We start from the raw sequence: 20,794 nt of genomic DNA, 5'->3' as shown, positions 1-20,794 counted from the left end.
GATCATACATTTCAATATTTGTACATTTTTTCTCCATATATCGTATTTATGTAGCGCAATAATTTGATAGTGAGTGTTTGTGGTTGGCTTTAAAGTTTAGATAACCTTTTAAAACAAGTTTTTAGAATCAAGGTAAAAGAAGTAGTTTTGTAGAAATGACTCGTCATCGATGGCGGACCTGTACTCGAGTTCGAGTCGATTTTCTTTAGAACGACAATAAAATGATCATACATTGACAGATGGGATCATAGATTTCAAATGAAAATCCAAATCATTTTACTCTAACACGTGTTCAAGGATGATAATATTTAAAGATTGGTAGAACATTTTGTGAGATATCGAAAATCTGCGGAGACAGTTCGAGATTTGCAACATGGCGGCCACCGGCATTTCGCAAAGTAACGAAATTCGTCGCATTTCTTACCATAATTTCAGGCCTCTAATCCTTCATGGATATTTTGGACCATTCGTAATATTGTATTTGATATGGCTTTACATGTGGACTGTGGTTTACGGGATAACCGACTATTTTGAACCGGGAATAATCGCACTTGCAATCATCAGTCTGCTCCAAATCTTGTGCGGGCTGTTCTGCCACTGGTTCGTGGAGGTTCGCACCGTGCTCTCGTGTTCAACGGTATGCATTCATTTCCACGCATTTTCTTTGCTGTCAGTATAGTCATGTTGTATCTTGTTGTAACCGTAATGCCTGCGTTAATCTGTTTATTGTTTTAGTTTTCAGATGGAGACTGATGCGTCAAAGTTATATGCCGGGTTATATGCAGATTGAAATAAATAAGGCCTTCGAATAAATAACGTGAACATTTTCAAAACCTCGTAAAAATATTGGAATCATTTTGTTGTAGTGTCTCATCTGAGGTCATCCATGATTGAAAGGGACATGTTGACATTTGGTGCCTGCCATATCTCATGGACAATGTCATTCAGTGGATTCATACAATTATCCTGATATTGCCTAACCTTTTCAGGCGAAGGATCCGCACCATGCATCCTGGGTAAAAGTCGTACCAACTCCTAATAACGGGTACACAGAACTGGTCAAGCTGTATCATGATGTGGTAAGTTAGTAAGTCACCAGTCACAAAAATTGCAACCCATCTGTTACAAGTCATGTTGGGACATGAATGTCTTGCTTTTTGGAAACATTCCCCAGGAATGAGTTACCGTGGCAACAGCATGGTTAGTTACTACTGATACTTTTTGCATGACAGTTGCTGGAATAAATTTTTGTTAAAATCCTTAAAAAAACTTATTTCAGGATGAAGAAACCAAAAAGGAGCGACCTTGGTTCACCTTCCAGAAGACCAAGTATCTCTATGATGCCGAGGAGAAGAAACAGTTTGAACCGGTCAAGTTCCCTGTCGACTTGTCCATGAAGCAGTATACAGAGTGGAAGGGCTACCAGGAGGACTCGGAGGTGGCGGTTGCCGAGCGCAAATATGGAAATAATGTGTAAGCTTCTTCTTCTTCTATTTGACTCGTTAACTTTCTCATGGTTCGCTTAATCATTGGGTGAACTGCCCTGAAACCAATTTCAAGAGTTGGATTTTGTTTAAATTGTTTCATTTCTCTCTTTCAGCATGATAATGGACATCCCCCACTTTGCTGAACTCTTCAAGGAGCGTGCGACTGCCCCATTCTTTGTGTTCCAAGTGTTCTGTGTGGGCCTCTGGTGCCTGGATGAGTACTGGTACTACAGCGTTTTCACCCTGTTTATGCTGATAGCGTTCGAGGCAACACTGGTTCAGCAACAAATGAGGAATATGGCTGAGATTAGGAAGATGGGCAATAAGCCTTATCTAATTCAGGTAAGGGAGTCGAGGTCAAGACAAGTTTCAATATGGTGATCATTTGTAAAAGAAGTTATTTTGGGATAGTGTTGGCTTAAATAACTCTTAAGTAAGCCTTGTGTGCTTGATTTTATCTCTGATTTGATTAACTTCTTCCCTGCAGGCATACCGAAATAGAAAGTGGCGTCCAGTGATGAGTGACCAACTGGTACCTGGCGATATTGTTTCCATTGGGCGTTCGCAAGATGACAGACTAGTACCATGTGACCTGCTCCTGCTGCGTGGGCCATGTATCGTTGATGAATCTATGTTGACCGGAGAATCGGTGCCAGTCATGAAGGTAATGATCTCATTGCCCTCTGTTTCAGAATGTGCTGATGTGGTCACCGTCATCCTTTGTTGAGGGGGCATGGTGACCCACTCTCAAGAGCATCTCACTTGTGATCCTAAGGTTGTGGGTTCGTGGCTCAGCCATTGTTCCTAGTCCTTGAACTGTCTTCTGGCCTGAAATTGCCAAGTGTAGTGCAAGACAATGACATGTACATATGTGCACCAGTAATAGACTTGTGTACAGTGCGAAAATCATTTAGCCAGCTGCCCATTCTGCAGCATTGCAGGTTAGGGGGGCATCCTCTCTCCGGACTCCAGACACAAGTTATGGTTCTAAATCGATCCTCATAATTTTATTCCAGGAGCCTGTGGAAACTCTTGACCAAGACCGAATCTTAGATCTGGAGTTAGACTCAAAGCTCCATGTCTTATTTGCTGGAACCAAGGTTGTGCAGCATTCACCACCGAGTAAGACTGGTCCCGGGCTAAAAGGTAACTTAGTTTGTTGAACTGTCACTTTTGACAAGTTTTTGGTTCTGACTGTGATTCAGACATGTTTAGAGATTCTACCAAAACCTTGCTTGGTTAAACATGACTTCAAGGGCAGACTTTTTCTCGCTTTTTGTCATGTAAATGAGGAACTGATGACAAAGCCAAGGAGGATATACAATTAGGAAATTATTGGATCCTCTTCTATTTTCCAGCACATGACAATGGTTGTATAGCCTACGTCCTGAGGACAAGTTTCAACACTTCTCAAGGCAGGCTTTTGAGGACAATCCTGTACGGCGTCAAGCGCGTCACTGCAAACAATCTCGAATCATTCATGTTCATCCTGTTTTTGTTGATCTTCGCCATCACTGCTGCTGCTTACGTCTGGATCAAGGGTAAGTGATTTATCACATGTTTTAACAGGTTTTAAGGAAACAATGCTTCAAACTTCAAAATGCATCAGACCTATTTGGTTGGTTTTTGGCCACTCTCAAAATGCCACTACCAATGTTTCAACGCAATTTTGCAGAACAAGGGTGAGGTACGTGGTAAAAATTTTGCATTCAGTAATGAGTTCATCTGTTTTCCAGGAAGCGAAGATGAAAGCAGGAACAAGTACAAGCTGTTCTTAGAGTGCACTCTCATCCTGACGTCTGTCGTCCCACCAGAGCTGCCCATTGAGCTGTCTCTCGCTGTCAATACATCACTGCTTGCCTTGACCAAATTACGTAAGTGTGAATACTCGACATTGGTTAGTTGTATTTCTTGTCACATATCTCATGAGTACTGTAGTTGCATTCCAATAAGTATCCATTAATATAGACCATTCCGATATTCCATGGCATTTGGCAGATGTTTGGAAAGACGATAGTCACCTTGTTTGATTGTCCATTCCGTGTTTCCGACTTTGGTAAAGATGAAATCTCTGTCAACTTACAGAATAATAATTGTGTGTTCCAAGCAGAAGTTGACGTAGTTTGTGGCGATAACCTTGCATTTTCGTTTTCTCTCAGATATATTCTGCACGGAACCATTCCGCATCCCATTTGCCGGGAAGATAGATGTGTGTTGCTTTGACAAGACTGGTACACTCACCAGTGATAACCTTGTCGTGGAGGGGGTGACAGGAATTGAGTGAGTATGCAATTTTTCTTTTGAGACGGACACTTCATGGATGAGAATATTCTGGATTATGGACTTTTCGTATCTGCATTTTTTCAATACTTTAAAAAAGCTAAATTCATGGTTCTTTTAAAGCTCAAAATGTCTTTTCAAACGGAGAACTCCGAGAAGGTATGAAGCAGGTATTGGACCAAACAGTTGTTCTGAAAGAACCAATGAGGATTGTGCTTTTAGAAATACATTTAAAATTATATAATTTCAGTGGGGAGAAGAAAATGCTACAAGCGACTGATGTTCCGTTGGAGACCACCCAGGTGTTGGCCACCTGTCATGCTCTTGTTCAACTAGATGATGATCTGGTTGGAGATCCCTTAGAAAAGGCAACTCTCAGCGCTGTGGACTGGACTCTCACTAAAGGTATGAATTATTTGTGCTATTCCTCATGTCATGTTGCAAGAGATAAGGTTCTTTTATACTCTGCATCTTTTCTAAAAGATTTCGCATGGCTTGAAAGACCCTTAGTTAGTGTAAATCCTGATAGATGGCGACTCTGTTTTCATGTGCGAGAGAGGTTTCTAAATGGCGCAATGCCATTGGAATCTGCTAGACGACATTCCATGCTGTAGGCTTTGCTGGCTTTTGTCCATAGTTCAGCTCTCTTCTATGAATCGGGTGTCAATCAAGTTAATGTTCTCTAAGACGATGGTCTTTCCCACAATCTATGCATCTTACCTTTATTCTCAGGTGAAGCCGTCATGCCAAAGAAGGGCAAGACCCATCCCTTGAAGATCTTCCAGAGGTTCCACTTTGCCAGCGCCCTGAAGAGGATGTCTGTCATAGCTGGCTATGCTGCACCAGGTGCTCTGGAGACAGACTATATCGCTACCGTCAAAGGTGCTCCTGAGACCCTGAAGCCTATGGTAGGGCACTTTGCAGATATACTGATTCGAAGTTTTACTTAACCTGTGCAGAGGCCTAAAGTTTTCCCGCTATCAGATCATCTCAATCGAGGTTAAATCTCAGACTCTTTTGCTGTCCTTGACAACCCAGAATTCTGTCTTCGAGGTACCAGTCTCTGAATGTGAGCTAGTAAGCAGATATATCCCTCATTCATGAACCCTAGTCAAACAGCATGTACTTGCCATGTTGGTCTGATGTGGTTCCTTTTGTGCTACCTGTTATAAATGTCTCATTTGAACTACAATTTCTGTATCTGATTGTGCTTTTGTCTTCTCTTCAGTTCTCCGACATCCCTGACACATATGATACAGTCCACCTAGAAATGGCCAGAAGGGGAGCTCGCGTTCTTGCTCTGGGTTTCAGAAAGTTGGGACAACTCTCACACCAGCAGGTTAGTACATCAGTCATGCTCTGTTGATATCCTAGCAGCGTTGTAACTGAAATCACTTTCAGCTGGTCAGTCATGCCATCTCATTCGGTTGATCACACTTTCTCTCGGTCATTTAAAGCTCCGTGATGATAATTGGTATAAAGTTGAATGTATGATATTTCTGTTGTCTTCAGGTGCGAGAAATGGCGCGGGACCAGGTTGAAAAGGATCTGAAGTTTGTTGGATTTGTGATAATCTCTTGTCCGCTTAAATTCGACAGTAAGGCTGTTATCAAAGAGATACAGCAGGCATCCCATCACGTAAGTTTAAACAATGTAAAATTGAATTTAAAACCATGGATTCTATTCAGATATCTCAGTTTTGTGTAGGCCCTTGGGCTAAATATTTACAAAATACAGCTTTGCCTACCATTGAGCAATGAGCTGTTCAGTGAAATGCTGCACCACCAGTTAATGAACATTCTTCATGTGCGGCCTCTGTAGACATGATCCAAGGATATGAATTCCCTTTTCACTCTGTGGGAAAATCCTGTCCTTTCGTTGATTGTTGTCTGAAGGTTACCTTACCTCCAGGCTAGTAATCTCAGATCTTGGTATAAAGACTATTTTCTCATCTCAGGTTGCTATGATTACTGGTGACAGTCCATTGACTGCGTGCCATGTAGCCAAGGAACTCAAATTCACAAGGAAACCGCACACACTGATTCTCACTGCAGGAAACAGCTTTGGTGAGTACAGAAAACCTTTTTTATTTGATTACGGATCTTCGATAAACAGTGATGTTAATGATCCTAATCTGCCATTGATAACTCAAAGTGGCATCACTTTATATCATAAGAAAGAGTACAGCTACCTTCCCCACTTCAATTCAGACTCAGTGCTGATCGGGTATTAACACCTTCAGCGCCGAACCACGAGATCCACGCGGCCCAAATCCCCCCTCTGAACTGGTTATCGGAGTCTCATGGACTTCATGAAAGAACTACGCCATCGCCATCTTCAGGGTAAGGGAGGAACTGAAAAGACCACACGGTATTTTCAGTTCCTACCGTGGCCCAAAGATGGCGATGGCGTAGTTCAGACCTTTAAATTTTAGAAATTATAATGTTAATAGAGGATAGGTGGTTTCCTCCTTTATTTCTCACTTGTATATATGTTATTATGCTATCTTTTGGTACTCTTGTACCTTTTATTAAGGTCTGAGTAATAAAATTCATTCATTCAAATTCATTCATTCATTCGAAGTCCATGAGACTCCGATAACCAGCTCAAGTCAAAGGGGGAGGGGGGGATTTGGGCCACGTAGATCTAGGTGGTTCGGCGCTGAAGGCGTTAAGGTAGTGGCAGGCCAGTTCATAAATGTTGAAAAGGTCATTTACCTGGCTGTGAGTTGAGATGGGCCTGACTTCAGTGGACTTTGTATTATGGTTCAGAAAAGCTGTTGTTGCTGTTGTTTAGACTGACCTGAACTAGATAGAGTAAACTAGTAAAAAATAAGAGTAGCATAAATGGGTTGCATCGTCTTGAATTACACTTTTGTTAGCATGGTTGTTTATTGATCTGAGTCTACAATGTGGTAGTCGTACATTTTACGAATCTTGAATGGAGTGTACTGTTAACAGCTTGATGCATCAGAATATGCACCTGGACATACTTCCAGCATGAGTGTTTATGTATAGGCCTAGTCAGTCTTTACAAATATCAAGAGTTAATCAAGTCATAAAGTGTTCGATTCATGTATTGGAATCCCTCAATTTGTTGATCAAATTGAAATTGACCCATTTACGAAAATGCTCTCTATATACATGCAAGTGAATACACCAGAGTATTTGGCACAGACACAAATATCAAAATTCAATACTCAGCTAGACATAATGATAATATGATGAAGAAATCCGATGTTTGGCAGGTTTTTAATCTCTTTTTAGAATGGGTTTTTCCGCTAAATATAAAATTAGACATTGCAACACAAAGCACCCAACTGTCACTCATGACATCAATGAATGCCCGGATAAGCAATTGACCTGGCTTCCAGAAATGATTACACAGCGCCCTATAAAAACGTAGAGGAACCTTTGTGAACTGAGAAGTCTCTTGTCTCACCTAAGTGTACTGGTTTTCACAGATCTGAACTCAGCTTTGAACTTGCTTGGTTTAATCTACATGAAATTAGCTTGGCATATGGTGAGCATAATCGTACAATCTAGATAACGTGTGAATGGACTCTAGTGTGAGGGCTGTCAAACATAGCAAAGCGATTGTGGGGTCAGTGAATGGATGGAATCTTTGACGAGTTGTCGGTCTGATACAGCATGTAGTATAACTTGGGGGAGGGGGGGGGGGGGGTTCAGGGAGCGGGGCAGTTAGATTGCCAGTAGCCTAAAGTACTTGCTTCTGAGTCTAGTTTTCTTGATTTACCGCTTGACGCTTGATGGTGCTGACTGTACAAGCCCCCCTTGGGAGCCGTGGCATTTGGACTTACTGGCTTTGGCTGGCCTAGCTAGCCATTCTGAATAGAGTAACACTCATTTGATCATGACAGTGCACTCTGGGCCCTTAATATTGGGTGTGAATAACTACTGTCATGAAACATTTATTCACTTCTGGCAATATTGATCTTTGGGAATTATAGTATGCTTGTACTTTTGGCTCATTCAAGAGCAGGACTGTAATCAATGAAAGAATTGCCAGTGATGAGTCCGTTCTTTCAGGGGGTGCGGGGGGGGGGGGGGGGTGTCAATAACTACTTAATTTGAGACAAAAATGGCAAAATGACACAAAAGATGACTCAAACGGATCTACTAAACCAACATTTATATATCAGTCATGGAATTATAATAGCCCACATCTCAAAATATCTTTTGTAGAAATGAATGATACTGTCTTCCCTATTTATAGACATTGAAGGTCTGTATAAATAGGAATAACAGTGTGGTGTTATTTGTTCACGAAATAAACTTACAGAAATAGAGGTTGGCTGGGATCCATATAAAGGGAATGCAGTGTCATTGACATTGTCACTTGTCCCAGAAAAACAGATCTATTCCAAGGTGACCTGAATCCGTTGATCATTTTTAGCCATCAAAATAAGTTAAGACAATATTACATTTCAGAAGATTAGTCCTATGGTGAGATAACACTCATCTAAGTCCACTGATTCTCACAATAACAACCTGAATGAGCTGACAGACATGATGTGCTACTACAATAAGATTGATATAGGGCAGTTAATAAAAATAGCAAATAGGTTTCAGTGACACAAATCCCTAGATCTCAATTTGTTAACTTCACGCGGTATTGCGCTGGTTACCCACTATGGTCACAACAGACACCTCGGCGGTCCATAAACTGGTAAACATACAGCTGGGTCATTCTCAGGCGGAGAAACCTGATTCTGCCCAAACGTGTGCACTTCATATGAATCTGTGTCGATGCGTCCTAGATCAATGAACTGTTTGCCTCATCATGTGTATAACCTCCCTACTCTCTGATTGACCCAGTTTGGTCACAGTGACCCTCCCTGACACGGATTGACTGGTTTTTGACCCTATTGACATTGAGAATCGTGTCTGTTGCGTCATTTTCTGGTTCAGCAGATTAGTTTTTGAGCTGGGGTCGGTGATTCTATACATAATGTTTTGTCCTATTATTTTTTTAACAGGGAACCCATATAACTAACGAATTGTCCCAAATGTCCCAGTTACATGTTATAAAGTCAGAAATATACCATTGTTTAATATTTTTTGCAAATTCTTGATCGACCTTATTTGCGTAATCTATATTATCTATTTCCGTATTTATGGCAGATATACTTTGTATAAACCTGGATGTGTTTGTTTAGAAGTAGGTTATCCAGGATGCTATTCTGTCAATGATGTCACATAGATTTATTTGATGCTGGCTAATTTTGTCTGGACTACAACATAAAACATGATTCAGCAGCAGCAGTTGTCACTGATAAAGTGCATTGCAAACATGCATTTTTTGTATGCAACGCAAATCAGGTGATTGGTCATTGCTGTTGATGATGTCACATAGATTTATTTGATGCTGGCTAATTCTGTCTGGACTACAACATAAAACATGATTCAGCAGCAGCAGTTGTCACTGATAAAGTGCATTGCAAACATGCATTTTTTGTACGCAACGCAAATCAGGTGATTGGTCATTGCTGCAAGCTGCAATGATTATCACACCTGGTGATGACTGGTTTACTTGTACATGCATACAAGCAATCGTTTTATTGCAAATTGGATTTCATTGCAGAGGGGGTGACAAGGGTAATTCGGGGGGGGGGGGACTGGGCCATATCTCGGCTTTTGTCATCCTGAATTACAATTGAAACATTTTAGTTTTCATGTGCTCAGAAGTTTGAATCCTAAGCGAAGAGTGTTATGAGGTTGTGTGTGTTCAGTGGTAAATGATAGGTCACAATGATGTTGTTGGGGGGAGAAAGTAGGACAGTGCTGGCTTGTGAGTGCAGAAGTGGGGACACTGGGTGAGGATATGGGACTAGTCCCCGTTCACGACCCCATCAGAAGATAACATCACACCAACTCGTTATAACAGGTCTTATTAATAATTTGATAATATCATCCAGATCACTACAGAGTCCGACTCTATTGCATGAAGTTTTTCAGTGGGACAGTAGCCTCAGTTATTTCTTCAGAAGCGTTGACAAAACGTTTTGATGTTCTGGTCAAAATTGTCCTCGGTATGAAAACCAAGTTCTATTCTGAAAAATTAAGTTATCATGTTCAGTTGCATGTGATCTGTTTGGATTATAAGATCTGTCAATGAACTATTTGTCTTGTGGTTGCTAGATTAGCACCTGTTTGAATCTATGACCCCCAGCAGGGGTCATTGATTTGAGAGACATCCTTGACATAGGACTGGTCTATTATGTCGGAGGGGGATTGGTCTATTGGTTGAGACCCCTGTACATGATAATAGAATATTCCATTGAGAATAAACAACATTGGCCTAATTTTCATCAAGTAGTGGACTCTTCGGTTCCACACTGATTATCCTGAATGAGAAAACTTCAGCAGAATTTTGCCTGAAAAGATAGGGTGAATAAAGAAGGATGAACTTTGACCACAACTTGACATTGTTCTCATTTGGGGGATGGAGACCTGATTGTATTCATTTGGAGGAAATAATCCTGATAATTTGGTTAAAAATAGTTTTGAGGCAATTCGGGGAAATAGAATCCTTGATGCTACTGACTCATCCCATGGATTAGGATACAGGCCTTAAACAAGCTTAGTTCATAAATAATGGAGCCGGATTCAGGCAGAATTTATCACCAAATAAATTTCACACCCAAAGACCTCATTTTACCTCTTATTTTGTACTTTGAGTGTACTCTTTCCTCGTAATGGTACTTATGTACTTCAAGTATCTTTGTTCATCTGCCCCCACCTTATGTATATTTAAAGTGCCTGAAGTTGTAAACATCATAAGGTTAGATTTAATTACCCCTTGATTGAGAGCAGTCGTTAAGCAAGTCATTAAATCGTCTGTGTCATGGATGAGATGTCTGTCGTTTGTTTTATATGGTCAGACAAATACAGCAGAGAGTTAAGTACTGCTCATTTTGGCTCTCACGACTTAGATTGCTCAGTCCCTTACTACCTCCAAGCTTGCCTCTTATAAAGGTGGTGATCGGGCTTATTATTTCGATAAAATGTAACTGCTTAACATTCAGAAGAACATCTGAAAATCCTCATCCTAATTTTAATCCACATTCACCTAATTTTAATCCACATTCACCTGCGTGGGCTCATACCATCTCATGCTCATGGTCTGTTCTTGTCGCATCCTGGCATCACATGGTATGTCACTCTGACTACTAGGGCTGGTGACTGAGCAGACGCAGAGATAAACCAAGCCATGATAATTAGCATAGTGCCATCTGTAAAAATAAGTATGCAACCTCCTGTTTTGATATATTCGACTTCCAGCAAAGGTCACAATATAACTTGCATAAGATGATTTTTATTGTCGAGAAATGGTCATTTCATCCTTTCTCTCTTATTTGCCTGTTTTGTGAGTACATCATCTGTCTAGAGTGCATCAGAACTATGCCATGGTGACCCGTTTCTATCAAACAGGTCATGGGTTAGTACTTTTAAAGTGCTTCAGGCTAATATAACTATGGTCAGCAGTTCAGAATACTGTGGCCATCTCCAGTATTTGGCATTGAGAAGTGAAGTGGCTTGTCCAAGGTAATCGATCTTTTCCCTGACTTGGTGAAGGTCATATGCCTGGTGTTTACATTTTTCTAGCCCATGCTTTGGTCGTATTGTCATGACACAACTATCCCAGCATGTCAATTTCATATAAAATTGAAGTTTGTTGATTGTGTCACCCCTGATGGAACGGGTGGCTTATGAAAGCCCTTTCTCAAATGCCAGGTGCCTGGCCAGAAGGCAGTTGGTACCCATACAGGTAGCAATCGGCTGCAATAGGTAGCAATCCTGCAACGAAAGAACTACAATCAGAGTTCGAACCCTCGACCTTCCATTCACGAGGTGGACCCCATCTGAGCTAGGTCTCTGACCTCTAACTCACCAGATGAAGGGGTCATTGACCACTGGTATGGCATAACACACATTCCAGGTCACGTCAAGATAGAATCTATTTGGAGTATCGTTCTGACGTTGGCACAATACACCATAATGGAGTTCTCCTCCTCCTCAGAGACCAGACGGTCTGATCAATAGTCCATGACTGATGCTGGCAATAACCTTAGCAGTTTCACGACCTTCAAGTAGGCCAACACGTAACCTACTTTAAGGCCATGTTTATGATGGCCATTATCACTCCTTAATTGCTTGGTGTAGCCAATGGATGATCATTCTAGGTCGATTCCTCTCCATGACATTATAGCATAGCAATGACCCTTTTCTAGGTTGGTGATTAGACTTCGACCTAAATGATAAACTGTGACATCACAGCAATGACCTTTCCAGTGTCAGGGTGACAGCCTGTCTCCAGTGTCAGAGTGACAGCCTGTCTCCAGTGTCAGGGTGACAGCTTGTCGCCTTGACACTTGCGTCCACAGATATCAATGCTGCCTTAACCATGACATTGTGGCAAGAACCTTTCTCAATGTTATGTTTTCTAGGTTGAATGTCATCAAGAGCTCGAGGCTAGATGTCTCCCTTGAAGAGCTAAATGTGACATCACATGACCTTTTCAGTTCATAAAATCAATATTGTGCTGGCACAAAATCATCTCACGCTTCCCCTCCTTTATAACCTACATCCATCCAATAATAAATATCATCCTATTTATGGTGAACTAATTCCATATTCTGCCTAAAGGTTCTTGATATCTCTCGGTAAACTTGGCGGCATATTGTTTGTGAGGCGGTGCTTTGTTCTTCATGTTGTAACGTTGTCGGCACTTTGTTCACGATAACGGCAGTCATTACAAACCAGGCAGTGGAGTTCATTACTCTAGCAATCGATGGATTTGACCCAGTTTTGATCAGCAGATATAGATTCTTGACAGCTACTTGCGGCTGTGGGGTCACTGACACCTTTGATATGATTGAAAGTTCAGTGACCAGCGCTGCAGATGCTTCATGCTATTAGTGGGCGGGCCTTCTGTTGACATAGTTCTACCTGTATATTATTTATTTTTGTGATTCCTGGTCATTCTGGTGTAATATTTTATGAATGCTGTCTGACAATGAAAGTACCATAACAAATAGGGCATTAGACAAATGGGGGTAAATAAAAAGTAATCAGTTGTCAACACTAGAACATGATGATGAGGTGTAATAAATTGCATATAACAATAGGCCTGTGATTGTTCTGATGTATATTTCGGTCATACACTGCTGGCAATATGTATGACACTGACTGAGAGATACATGTACATCAGAATTATTGCTGTTGTAAAAAATATAATCAGGTTTCTCAGAATCGCGACTTAATTGCAAAAAAGCAATAGACCTACAGAGTCCATTGCTATTCCGGATGCAGACAACAGTTTGATCAATCCTATTTATAATCGTTGCTCTCAACCGGTGAAGGATTTCGACCAGATTTGAATTAGAAGGCCGCTAAAGGTCAATGTTGTAGCGTAAGGTCAATAACAGATCCCTGTCTGCCAAGGACCAAGCAGCATTGAAGAATCTGAACTTGACCTCAAAATAGAGGACGAGATTCAAACCACACAGTACAACACTTGTTCTAAAACTTCGTACATGGAAAGCTTTTAGTTGTTGGTGGCTTCCTGCCAGAGGCGCAGATCATTCAGGGATTCCAATCGCTTTTACACTCATTCTAAAAATTCACAAACATTGTCGCTTAATTGTGATCAATAACATGCGAAGATAATGGCGTATTTATAGGGCTCTGCACTCAGGCTGAAAACAGCTTCGAAAGCATGTTATTGTGACCATATCCCCCCCAATAGCCAAAAGATGGACTTTTACGATGTTCCTCCGTGGCATTCCGGAGGGGATGTGTTTCATCCACTCGCCCTCCACTTAAAGCAAGATGTTTCTCGCATCTTAAGTCTAAAGTCTTTGCAAAGATTTGGTTTCACTGAGCAGTTGATGACGATAAGTTTCACATTGTGTCACTGATGGCGTAGAGTTTGTCAGCCAATTAACTCCCTTTTGAACCGCAGTGCAATGTGGCTATAGTTTGCACAAAATGTGACAAAATGGAAATTTCTCTTGTTTAAGAATCGGTATGAAGTATGAATTGGTAAATATCAAAAGTTTTGGTATCGAATATTTGTCACAATAAAATTGTTTTAGAAGAAATGTTGTTTTTAGCGACCAGTCTAGTCAAAAACTTCATCAGTGGTATCAGTGGTGTAGGAATATGATTCAAGTTCATACTGACAATATTGAACTGGACCACATGGTAGCCCGTAAAGTGAGAGTGTGTGAAATGATGAAGGTGGTTCAGTCTGGTCTAGACAGGTTGCTTGGTTCAGATAGGGCAACACTTAACTGTGTCTGAAAACCCCCCTATCATTTCTCGATAAACTGCGTCACAAACCCTCAGACGAAACTCTATGACGTTTCGTTCAATCTGGTCTCAATCAGGTCCGGTGTAGTTCATCTCGTTCACATAGGGCAAGATCAATGGGACTAAATAAACCAGGGAAGTAAACCGCTCCGCTCCGGTTTGCATTGTTGTTGTCATGGCAAGGTTTGTCTGGAGTGTTGAGGAGAAGGCAAGAGTTGTCCTCGGGAGGCCATGGCTAGGTATCAAGGTCAGACATAAGTCATGGGTAGCTGGTGCGAGTCAGGGCTGGCCTGGTCAGGTCATGGCTCATGTGGGAGTGTAAGGTTGGCTGGGGACAGGCTGGGGGCAACGTGAGGTCAGGGTGGAGCAGAGGATGCATTGATTAGCCTGCTTGTCTTCCAACGACAAATGGATCAAAGGGGAATGTTTCTTGTGGCTTCTTGTTAGCCGTGGTCTCCTTCATTGTCAGATAGGATAACGGCGCTCACTTTGTCACTGAGCAATACTCACTATGTTTTCACTGCAAACAAGAACAGCTTACAATTTCCATTGGTCACACTGCCAGCAGCTGCTGAAATGACCTAGAAATGGACAAAGGCTGTGTAGGTCATGTCCGTTCACTGTCCTCGTAAGTCTGTCACTGGGGTCAGGTGTGGGTCGTGGGTGGCAGAGAGAAGTCACGGGTGGCCTGGTCGGGTCAGGGAGGCAAGGTGAGGTGGAGAGTTGGGAATGAACTCTCAATTTGTCCCCAAAAGAGATTGATCTGTTTGAGGACGTGACAAGTTAAATATGTATCTATTTTGGAGGTCAACCTGTCTTTACCTGAATTCGTCTACCAATGACTTGGTCATGGGGATTACCAGTACTTATATACTGCAAACAGCTTTATGTTCTTTGATGATTGCACATGCTGATTGCACATGCTGATTTTTGCAATTCGCCAGATCAGGCTTGGTTAGACTTTGGACTGCTGCAATGAAAATGAGGCTTATCATAATCTAATACAACCACTGATATCCTGAACCTGTGACAGTGGGGTTTAGAAACAGAGTCAACCTCTATTGTAATAGGTGAGAGATCAGATTCCATTTGGGTGTCCTCAGGAGTTCTCAGTTAGCCAGCAGGGTCAGGGCTTGGTCACGGGTGGCAAACACAAGTCGTCGGTGCCCTTGTTCGGTCATGCAGACTTGAACTTGGTAAACCTCGACACATCAGGGGTATTGATCGATACTGTGAACCCTGAACCCGCTTTCATTGGCTGCCATAACACAATGTGAACAGTTGCTAGAGGTCATCTCAGGTCATGTAGGTTATCTCGGGTCAGATAGGTCAACTCTGCTGAATGAGGATTCTGAAGTAGGTTAAAATGATTATTCCATAGCATTCAACAGAAATGTCCAATTTCAGATATACTGGTAGTATAGTAATATTGTGAACGGGTCTTTCCAGGTCATTCTGAACAAAAAAATGTCTGACCATTTTCTGTGCCCTTTCTCATTATACAGATCCAGAATGGCATTGGCAATCGATCGACGATTCCGTCATCGAACCCATGGTGCCCTCTTTTGGTGCGAAAGAGCTTCTATCGACTTATGATCTGTGTCTGACTGGTGATGTAAGTACCTCTGAAATTTAAAGTTGTTATTTTATACTATAATTCAGAAATTATGATTTCACACATGCAAGACTTGTCAGCTGAAGTCAAAGTGGTGTGATATGCACTATTAGCAACAAGAAGGGTCAAAGGGACAAGAATATTAGAACCTTGGCTTATCAGCATCATGTCTATTTGGTCATTTTCTTGCAGGCGCTCAGCCATCTGTACAACACCAACCCCAAGTTCTTCAACAGCATTCTACATCATGTACAAGTCTTTGCCAGGGTAGCTCCAAAACAAAAGGTATGTAGGAAGATAATGATGAGGATATGATTGATTTCACCTCTTACGATGAAGATAAAGAACATTGGAACTCATAAAACCATGTGGCGATTGTGCTTGGTCCTCTCTTTCTGCCGACCTTCATGACTTCAAGTATCTGAGGGAAATCAAATTGTCCTATGTAGTCATATTGCTTTATGATTTCAGGAGTTTGTGATCACTTCTCTCAAAGACAAGGGTTTCATCACACTGATGTGCGGAGATGGGACAAATGATGTTGGTGCTCTGAAACACGCCCATATTGGTGTTGCCCTTCTCGCCAATGGTCCAGAATTTCTGCCCGAGAAACGTAAGAAGAAGGTCGAACCAGTCGAGAATCATGCCAATTCAACACCAGAGGTCAAGATGCCATCAGGGAAAGGTCAGCCTAAGGGTCGAGCTGCAAAAGCAAGAGCTGTAAGTTTGTTATTGTTTTCTCCTTTACTTGTTTTAGGACTGAGTGGCTACAGTATTCCTTCTCTGGTTGAAAAAGCTCAGCAGATACAGATCTACAAAGAACCTATGACTTCAGAATACTGGCAAGTCTCGGTGTAACACCTGACTCACGTTTTGCTCGTATTTTGCCTATTTCCAGGTGGCCCGTGGTGACAACCTGGCCCCCTCTCAGTCCCAGAAGAAGCTCAAAGACATGTGGAAGGAGTTAGAAGAGGAGGAGAAGGCTCAGGTAGTTCGGCTCGGAGACGCCAGCATTGCCTCTCCATTCACCTCAAAGTTATCAACAACCATGTGTAGTAAGTTAATTAGTTTTGTCGCTGTTTCCAACAAACAAGGATTTTCTTAATGAGCTAGGACCTATCTTAGCTATTAGCCTAAGCACTGTCCCATTGGTGCAGTCTACTGCAGTTTGAATGTGCCTCTGGGCTTACTTCTTGAAATTACGATGTTTCTGAATGTTTACAAATGTAGCATCAGGAGGGTTGGAAAGAGCTGTAAGTCTGTGTTAGTCTGTGTGTAGTTTGATGGAACTGTGAGTTGTTGACTAATTCTGCCACTTTGTCTTCTTCCAGTCTGTCACATCATCAAACAAGGCCGCTGTACCCTGGTCACCACCCTTCAGATGTTCAAGATCCTTGCTCTGAATGCTCTCATCCTCGCCTACAGTCAGAGTGTCCTCTATTTAGACGGAGTCAAGTTTAGCGATTCTCAGGCAACAATACAAGGACTGTTATTAGCTGGGTGCTTCTTATTCATTTCAAGATCTAAAGTAAGTCTCTGCGTGGAAATAGATAAGGCTGTTTCACGTTTGATGGATGGAGCACTACTTCAATCTTCTATTGCCGTTTGCATCTCATTTTCTATGTCCTCCTCCCCTTAGCCTGTAAAACATATTGAATAGCAAGGAGAGTGTCCAGTATTGACATTATTAGCAGGAACATCTCCCTTCCTATCACCAGCATACAACTCTAAACCTTTTCCATTCTGTTTCAGCCCCTGAAGGTCTTATCCAAAAATCGCCCGTTGCCCAATATATTCAACGTGTACACCATCCTCACAGTATTGCTACAGTTCGCTGTCCATTTCTGTAGTTTAGTGTTTTTGATGAGGGAAGCATTGGCAAGAAGTCCTCCAAGGTAGGCCAGAGATTAATTTAGTCTGAATGTGTTATTTGCAACTTTTATAGCTCACAATATAAGGTGTTCAAGCTAAAGTGGAGCCATCTAGAGTTCTTGGGATAAACTCAAGGAGGATACCGCGGTGACGTCACGGCTTTTCCAAGATGGCGCTGCATATTGTAAACAAACTCGATCCACGGCCAAGGGAAAATCAAGTCATCAAAAAAGTTAGATTTTTCGCATCAAGTCAGAGTTATTAGTACTTTTCTGCTATGAAATAAGTCTTCAGACAATAAGCTATCATTTGAATAATGAAAAGTGCTGTTTTGATGGGGAAAAATAGGGTTTTTTAAACCAAATAGCCGGCACCGATCTTCCAAAATTAGCGATGGTTTCAAAACAGTCTCCGAGATATGGGGCAATCTCTTCATTATCATAATGGGATTTGGAGGGATGTTTACAGATTTTACAAGTTCGAGACCTGTAATACCTAAAACTCGCATAGATCCCCATAGATCCCCTCTATTTGTCGAGTTAGTGCCCCTGTAAGATCATGCATTTTCGGACACTAGAACGAAATCTTCCTGCGGATATCGCGGTTTCGGTGATGATTTAAGGAGAAATTGACTGTTCTTAGAGTTGTATGGGACAGAAATGAGTTCATACTTCATGAATACATGAATATATTATGATATGGGCGGGCTTCTAAGTCAAAACAATAACAAACTCAACTGCATCTCTACTGTATATTGCGTAGTGCATTGCCTAGTGTATTTCGTAGTGTATTTTAGCGGAGACATTATTTCCGCACTTTGGCCACGCCAAACGTCTTTTTTATTCGTGGAAGTTAATCTGCTCTGTAAATTTTATTTTACACAGGAAGAATCCATACTAGGTATTGCAATATTTCATGTCTATTGGTGTTTTTGTGTACAGGAGCGCACCAGACAGCGAGACGTGGAGATGTGTTCAGTGCTGGTGCTGTCAGTAGACTGAATCTGATTGGCCATAGCGATCACTAATATGGGTCGGGATCACGTGATGTGACGTCACCGCGGTATCCTCCTTGGGATAAACTGATGATGAGGTTCAAATACTTCAGCTTCACACCAATGAAAGGAAAGGTCCTCCGGGAATTGATAAAATACTTGTTTACATTCTCACCCTCTGAGTTTTGTCTTACCGAGGCATTTGTTCTCATTTTCAGAAAAGAAAGATTCGTAGACTTGGAAGCAAAATTCGCGCCGACGTTACTCAATTCCACCGTTTATCTCATTTCCATGGCGATGCAGGTGTCCACATTTGCTATTAATTATAAGGTAAGAGTCTTGACCCTGTATTCATGATAAACAAGATGTTTTGGAGTTGACCTTTATGGTTAATGGTCATGGTTCAGCCTGTACTTGCCTTGTCTACACCTCATTTGTTATCGGAGTCTCATGGACTTCATGAAAGAACTACGCCATCGCCATCTTGAGGGCAAGGGAGGAACTGAAAAGACAACGGTATTTTCACGGTACTCTCAGTTCCTACTTTGCCCTGAAGATGGCGATGGCGTAGTTCTTTCATGAAGTCATTTAAAGTTCTGAACTACGCCATCGCCATCTTCAGGGCACGTGTAGAACTGAAAATACCGTTCGGTCTTTTCAGTTCCTCCCTTGCCCTGAAGATGGCGATGGCGTAGTTCTTCCATGAAGTCCGTGAGACTCCGATAACCAGCTCCTTTCTAATTGACCCACGCTATTGTTTATTTCAGGGACACCCATTCATGGAAAGTCTAAAAGAAAACAAACCCCTCCTGTATAGCCTTATGTTTTCTGGTGGTGCCATCGTTGCCCTGGCAACGGGAATCATTCCTGAGATTTCTGAGCAGTTTGAGATCGTGGACATTCCACAGGAGGTAAGAACTGGAGCATTTTTCACTGGACTTTAACAAGAAAGAATTAGGAAAACAGTTCGAAACTGAGAGATTTTGTTGATTAGCTGATGAATGCCTTAAAATCTCTTATTCAAATATTAAAGTCAGCCATGTTTCTATAGGATTCATGTGTCATGGTTCATATTTCACTTGTCACGACGGTGTTCATCAGTTGATTGATCCTTTTCTCCTTTCTTTTCAGTTTCGATTCATCATTCTAAAAGTTTTGGCGGCCGATCTGTTAGTCTCATTCATCTTGGATCGAACAGCACAATTCTTATTCGGCAACATTGGTCTAAGGCAGTACTAGATTAGTTAGAGGAATACTAATTTATTAACTTGTTGTTAATTGTTTTAGATGTTAAATTGAAGAGATAGATAGATAAATGAAAGTGTTCACCATGTAATGGACTACATCACTCTCTCTTTGAGGGCATTGCCTGACATGTACATGAATCCTGTCATCACCGATCAGAGTAATGATGTCATGGCAGGTGAAACCCAGCTACATTTGATGGGTGATGTTATGATCTGTACCAGTTGGTGATGCAGTCAGATGAGGCAATATTGAATTGTTGAGGCATGCTTTGAAAATTATGTTCCAAATTATGCTTTTTCACTGCCAAAACGTTTCTTTACTTCCCATTAACCCCAACTTTAGAGCAATATAGCATGTATATCCAAAGACATTTCAATTAACTTTTCCTCCTGTTGGTACTCAGTGACTCTTAGGATGAAATAATTGTTCATATGTTGTGCTGAAATCATTAATCGTGCTCCATGAAAGTACTTACCCAAAATCTATGACTTAACTTGTTTGTTGTCCTTTCACTGCTGTAGTTTTGAAATTGTCAGTATATGTAGACCATGTCAAGTTTGTATTTAAACCTGTGATGTCTACACCTAAGCCATCTGGTGGATGAATATCCAATGCGGTTGTCCAGGACCCGTGGCCCTTGGTTTTATCGATTTAGTGGTATCCAAGCAAATAGAAGGCATTTCTTGTGCTACGTGTGCACATAGGTAGCAAGTTGTTGATATTTGGAGATAGGGGTGTGAAGGTAGCCGTCCCTGGTGTGGCAGGGGCATGTTGGGGTGCTGAGGGTTCAATGTTATGTACTTTATCTCTAAAACCTCTGAACTTTTCCTCATCAGAATAAATTATCTATTTCCATATCTTGATCTTGTTACTCTTTCACTGAATCGCCAAGGATGGAAACACTCCAGAAAATGATAATGACGGCTTGTATATGGTGTTTTTTCGCTGACCAAGTGCTGTC

The 20,794-nt window shown here is 41.5% G+C and overlaps 1 protein-coding gene across 1 annotated transcript; it reads left to right on the top strand.

The window, feature by feature from the left end:
- The first annotated feature begins 322 nt into the window (after nt 1-322).
- On the top strand, nt 323-20,690 carry LOC135501474 (endoplasmic reticulum transmembrane helix translocase-like). Its single transcript, XM_064793603.1, has 23 exons — nt 323-637; nt 990-1,079; nt 1,280-1,473; nt 1,601-1,829; nt 1,975-2,151; nt 2,504-2,633; nt 2,846-3,028; nt 3,224-3,361; nt 3,647-3,767; nt 4,018-4,172; nt 4,500-4,675; nt 4,996-5,106; nt 5,280-5,405; nt 5,725-5,833; nt 15,610-15,719; nt 15,912-16,004; nt 16,191-16,439; nt 16,618-16,774; nt 17,051-17,247; nt 17,472-17,614; nt 18,804-18,915; nt 19,353-19,496; nt 19,717-20,690. Exons 1-23 carry the CDS (start codon nt 374-376, stop codon nt 19,822-19,824), a joined length of 3,516 nt encoding a protein of 1,171 aa, XP_064649673.1. The 5' UTR covers nt 323-373; the 3' UTR covers nt 19,825-20,690.
- Nucleotides 20,691-20,794: the final 104 nt, after the last annotated feature.

Source organism: Lineus longissimus, chromosome 17 (assembly GCF_910592395.1).
Source record: "Lineus longissimus chromosome 17, tnLinLong1.2, whole genome shotgun sequence".
NCBI classification, from domain to species: Eukaryota; Metazoa; Nemertea; class Pilidiophora; order Heteronemertea; family Lineidae; genus Lineus; species Lineus longissimus.
The sequence above is the reverse complement of the archived record's forward strand: the minus strand, read 5'-3'. Positions and strand labels throughout refer to the sequence as shown.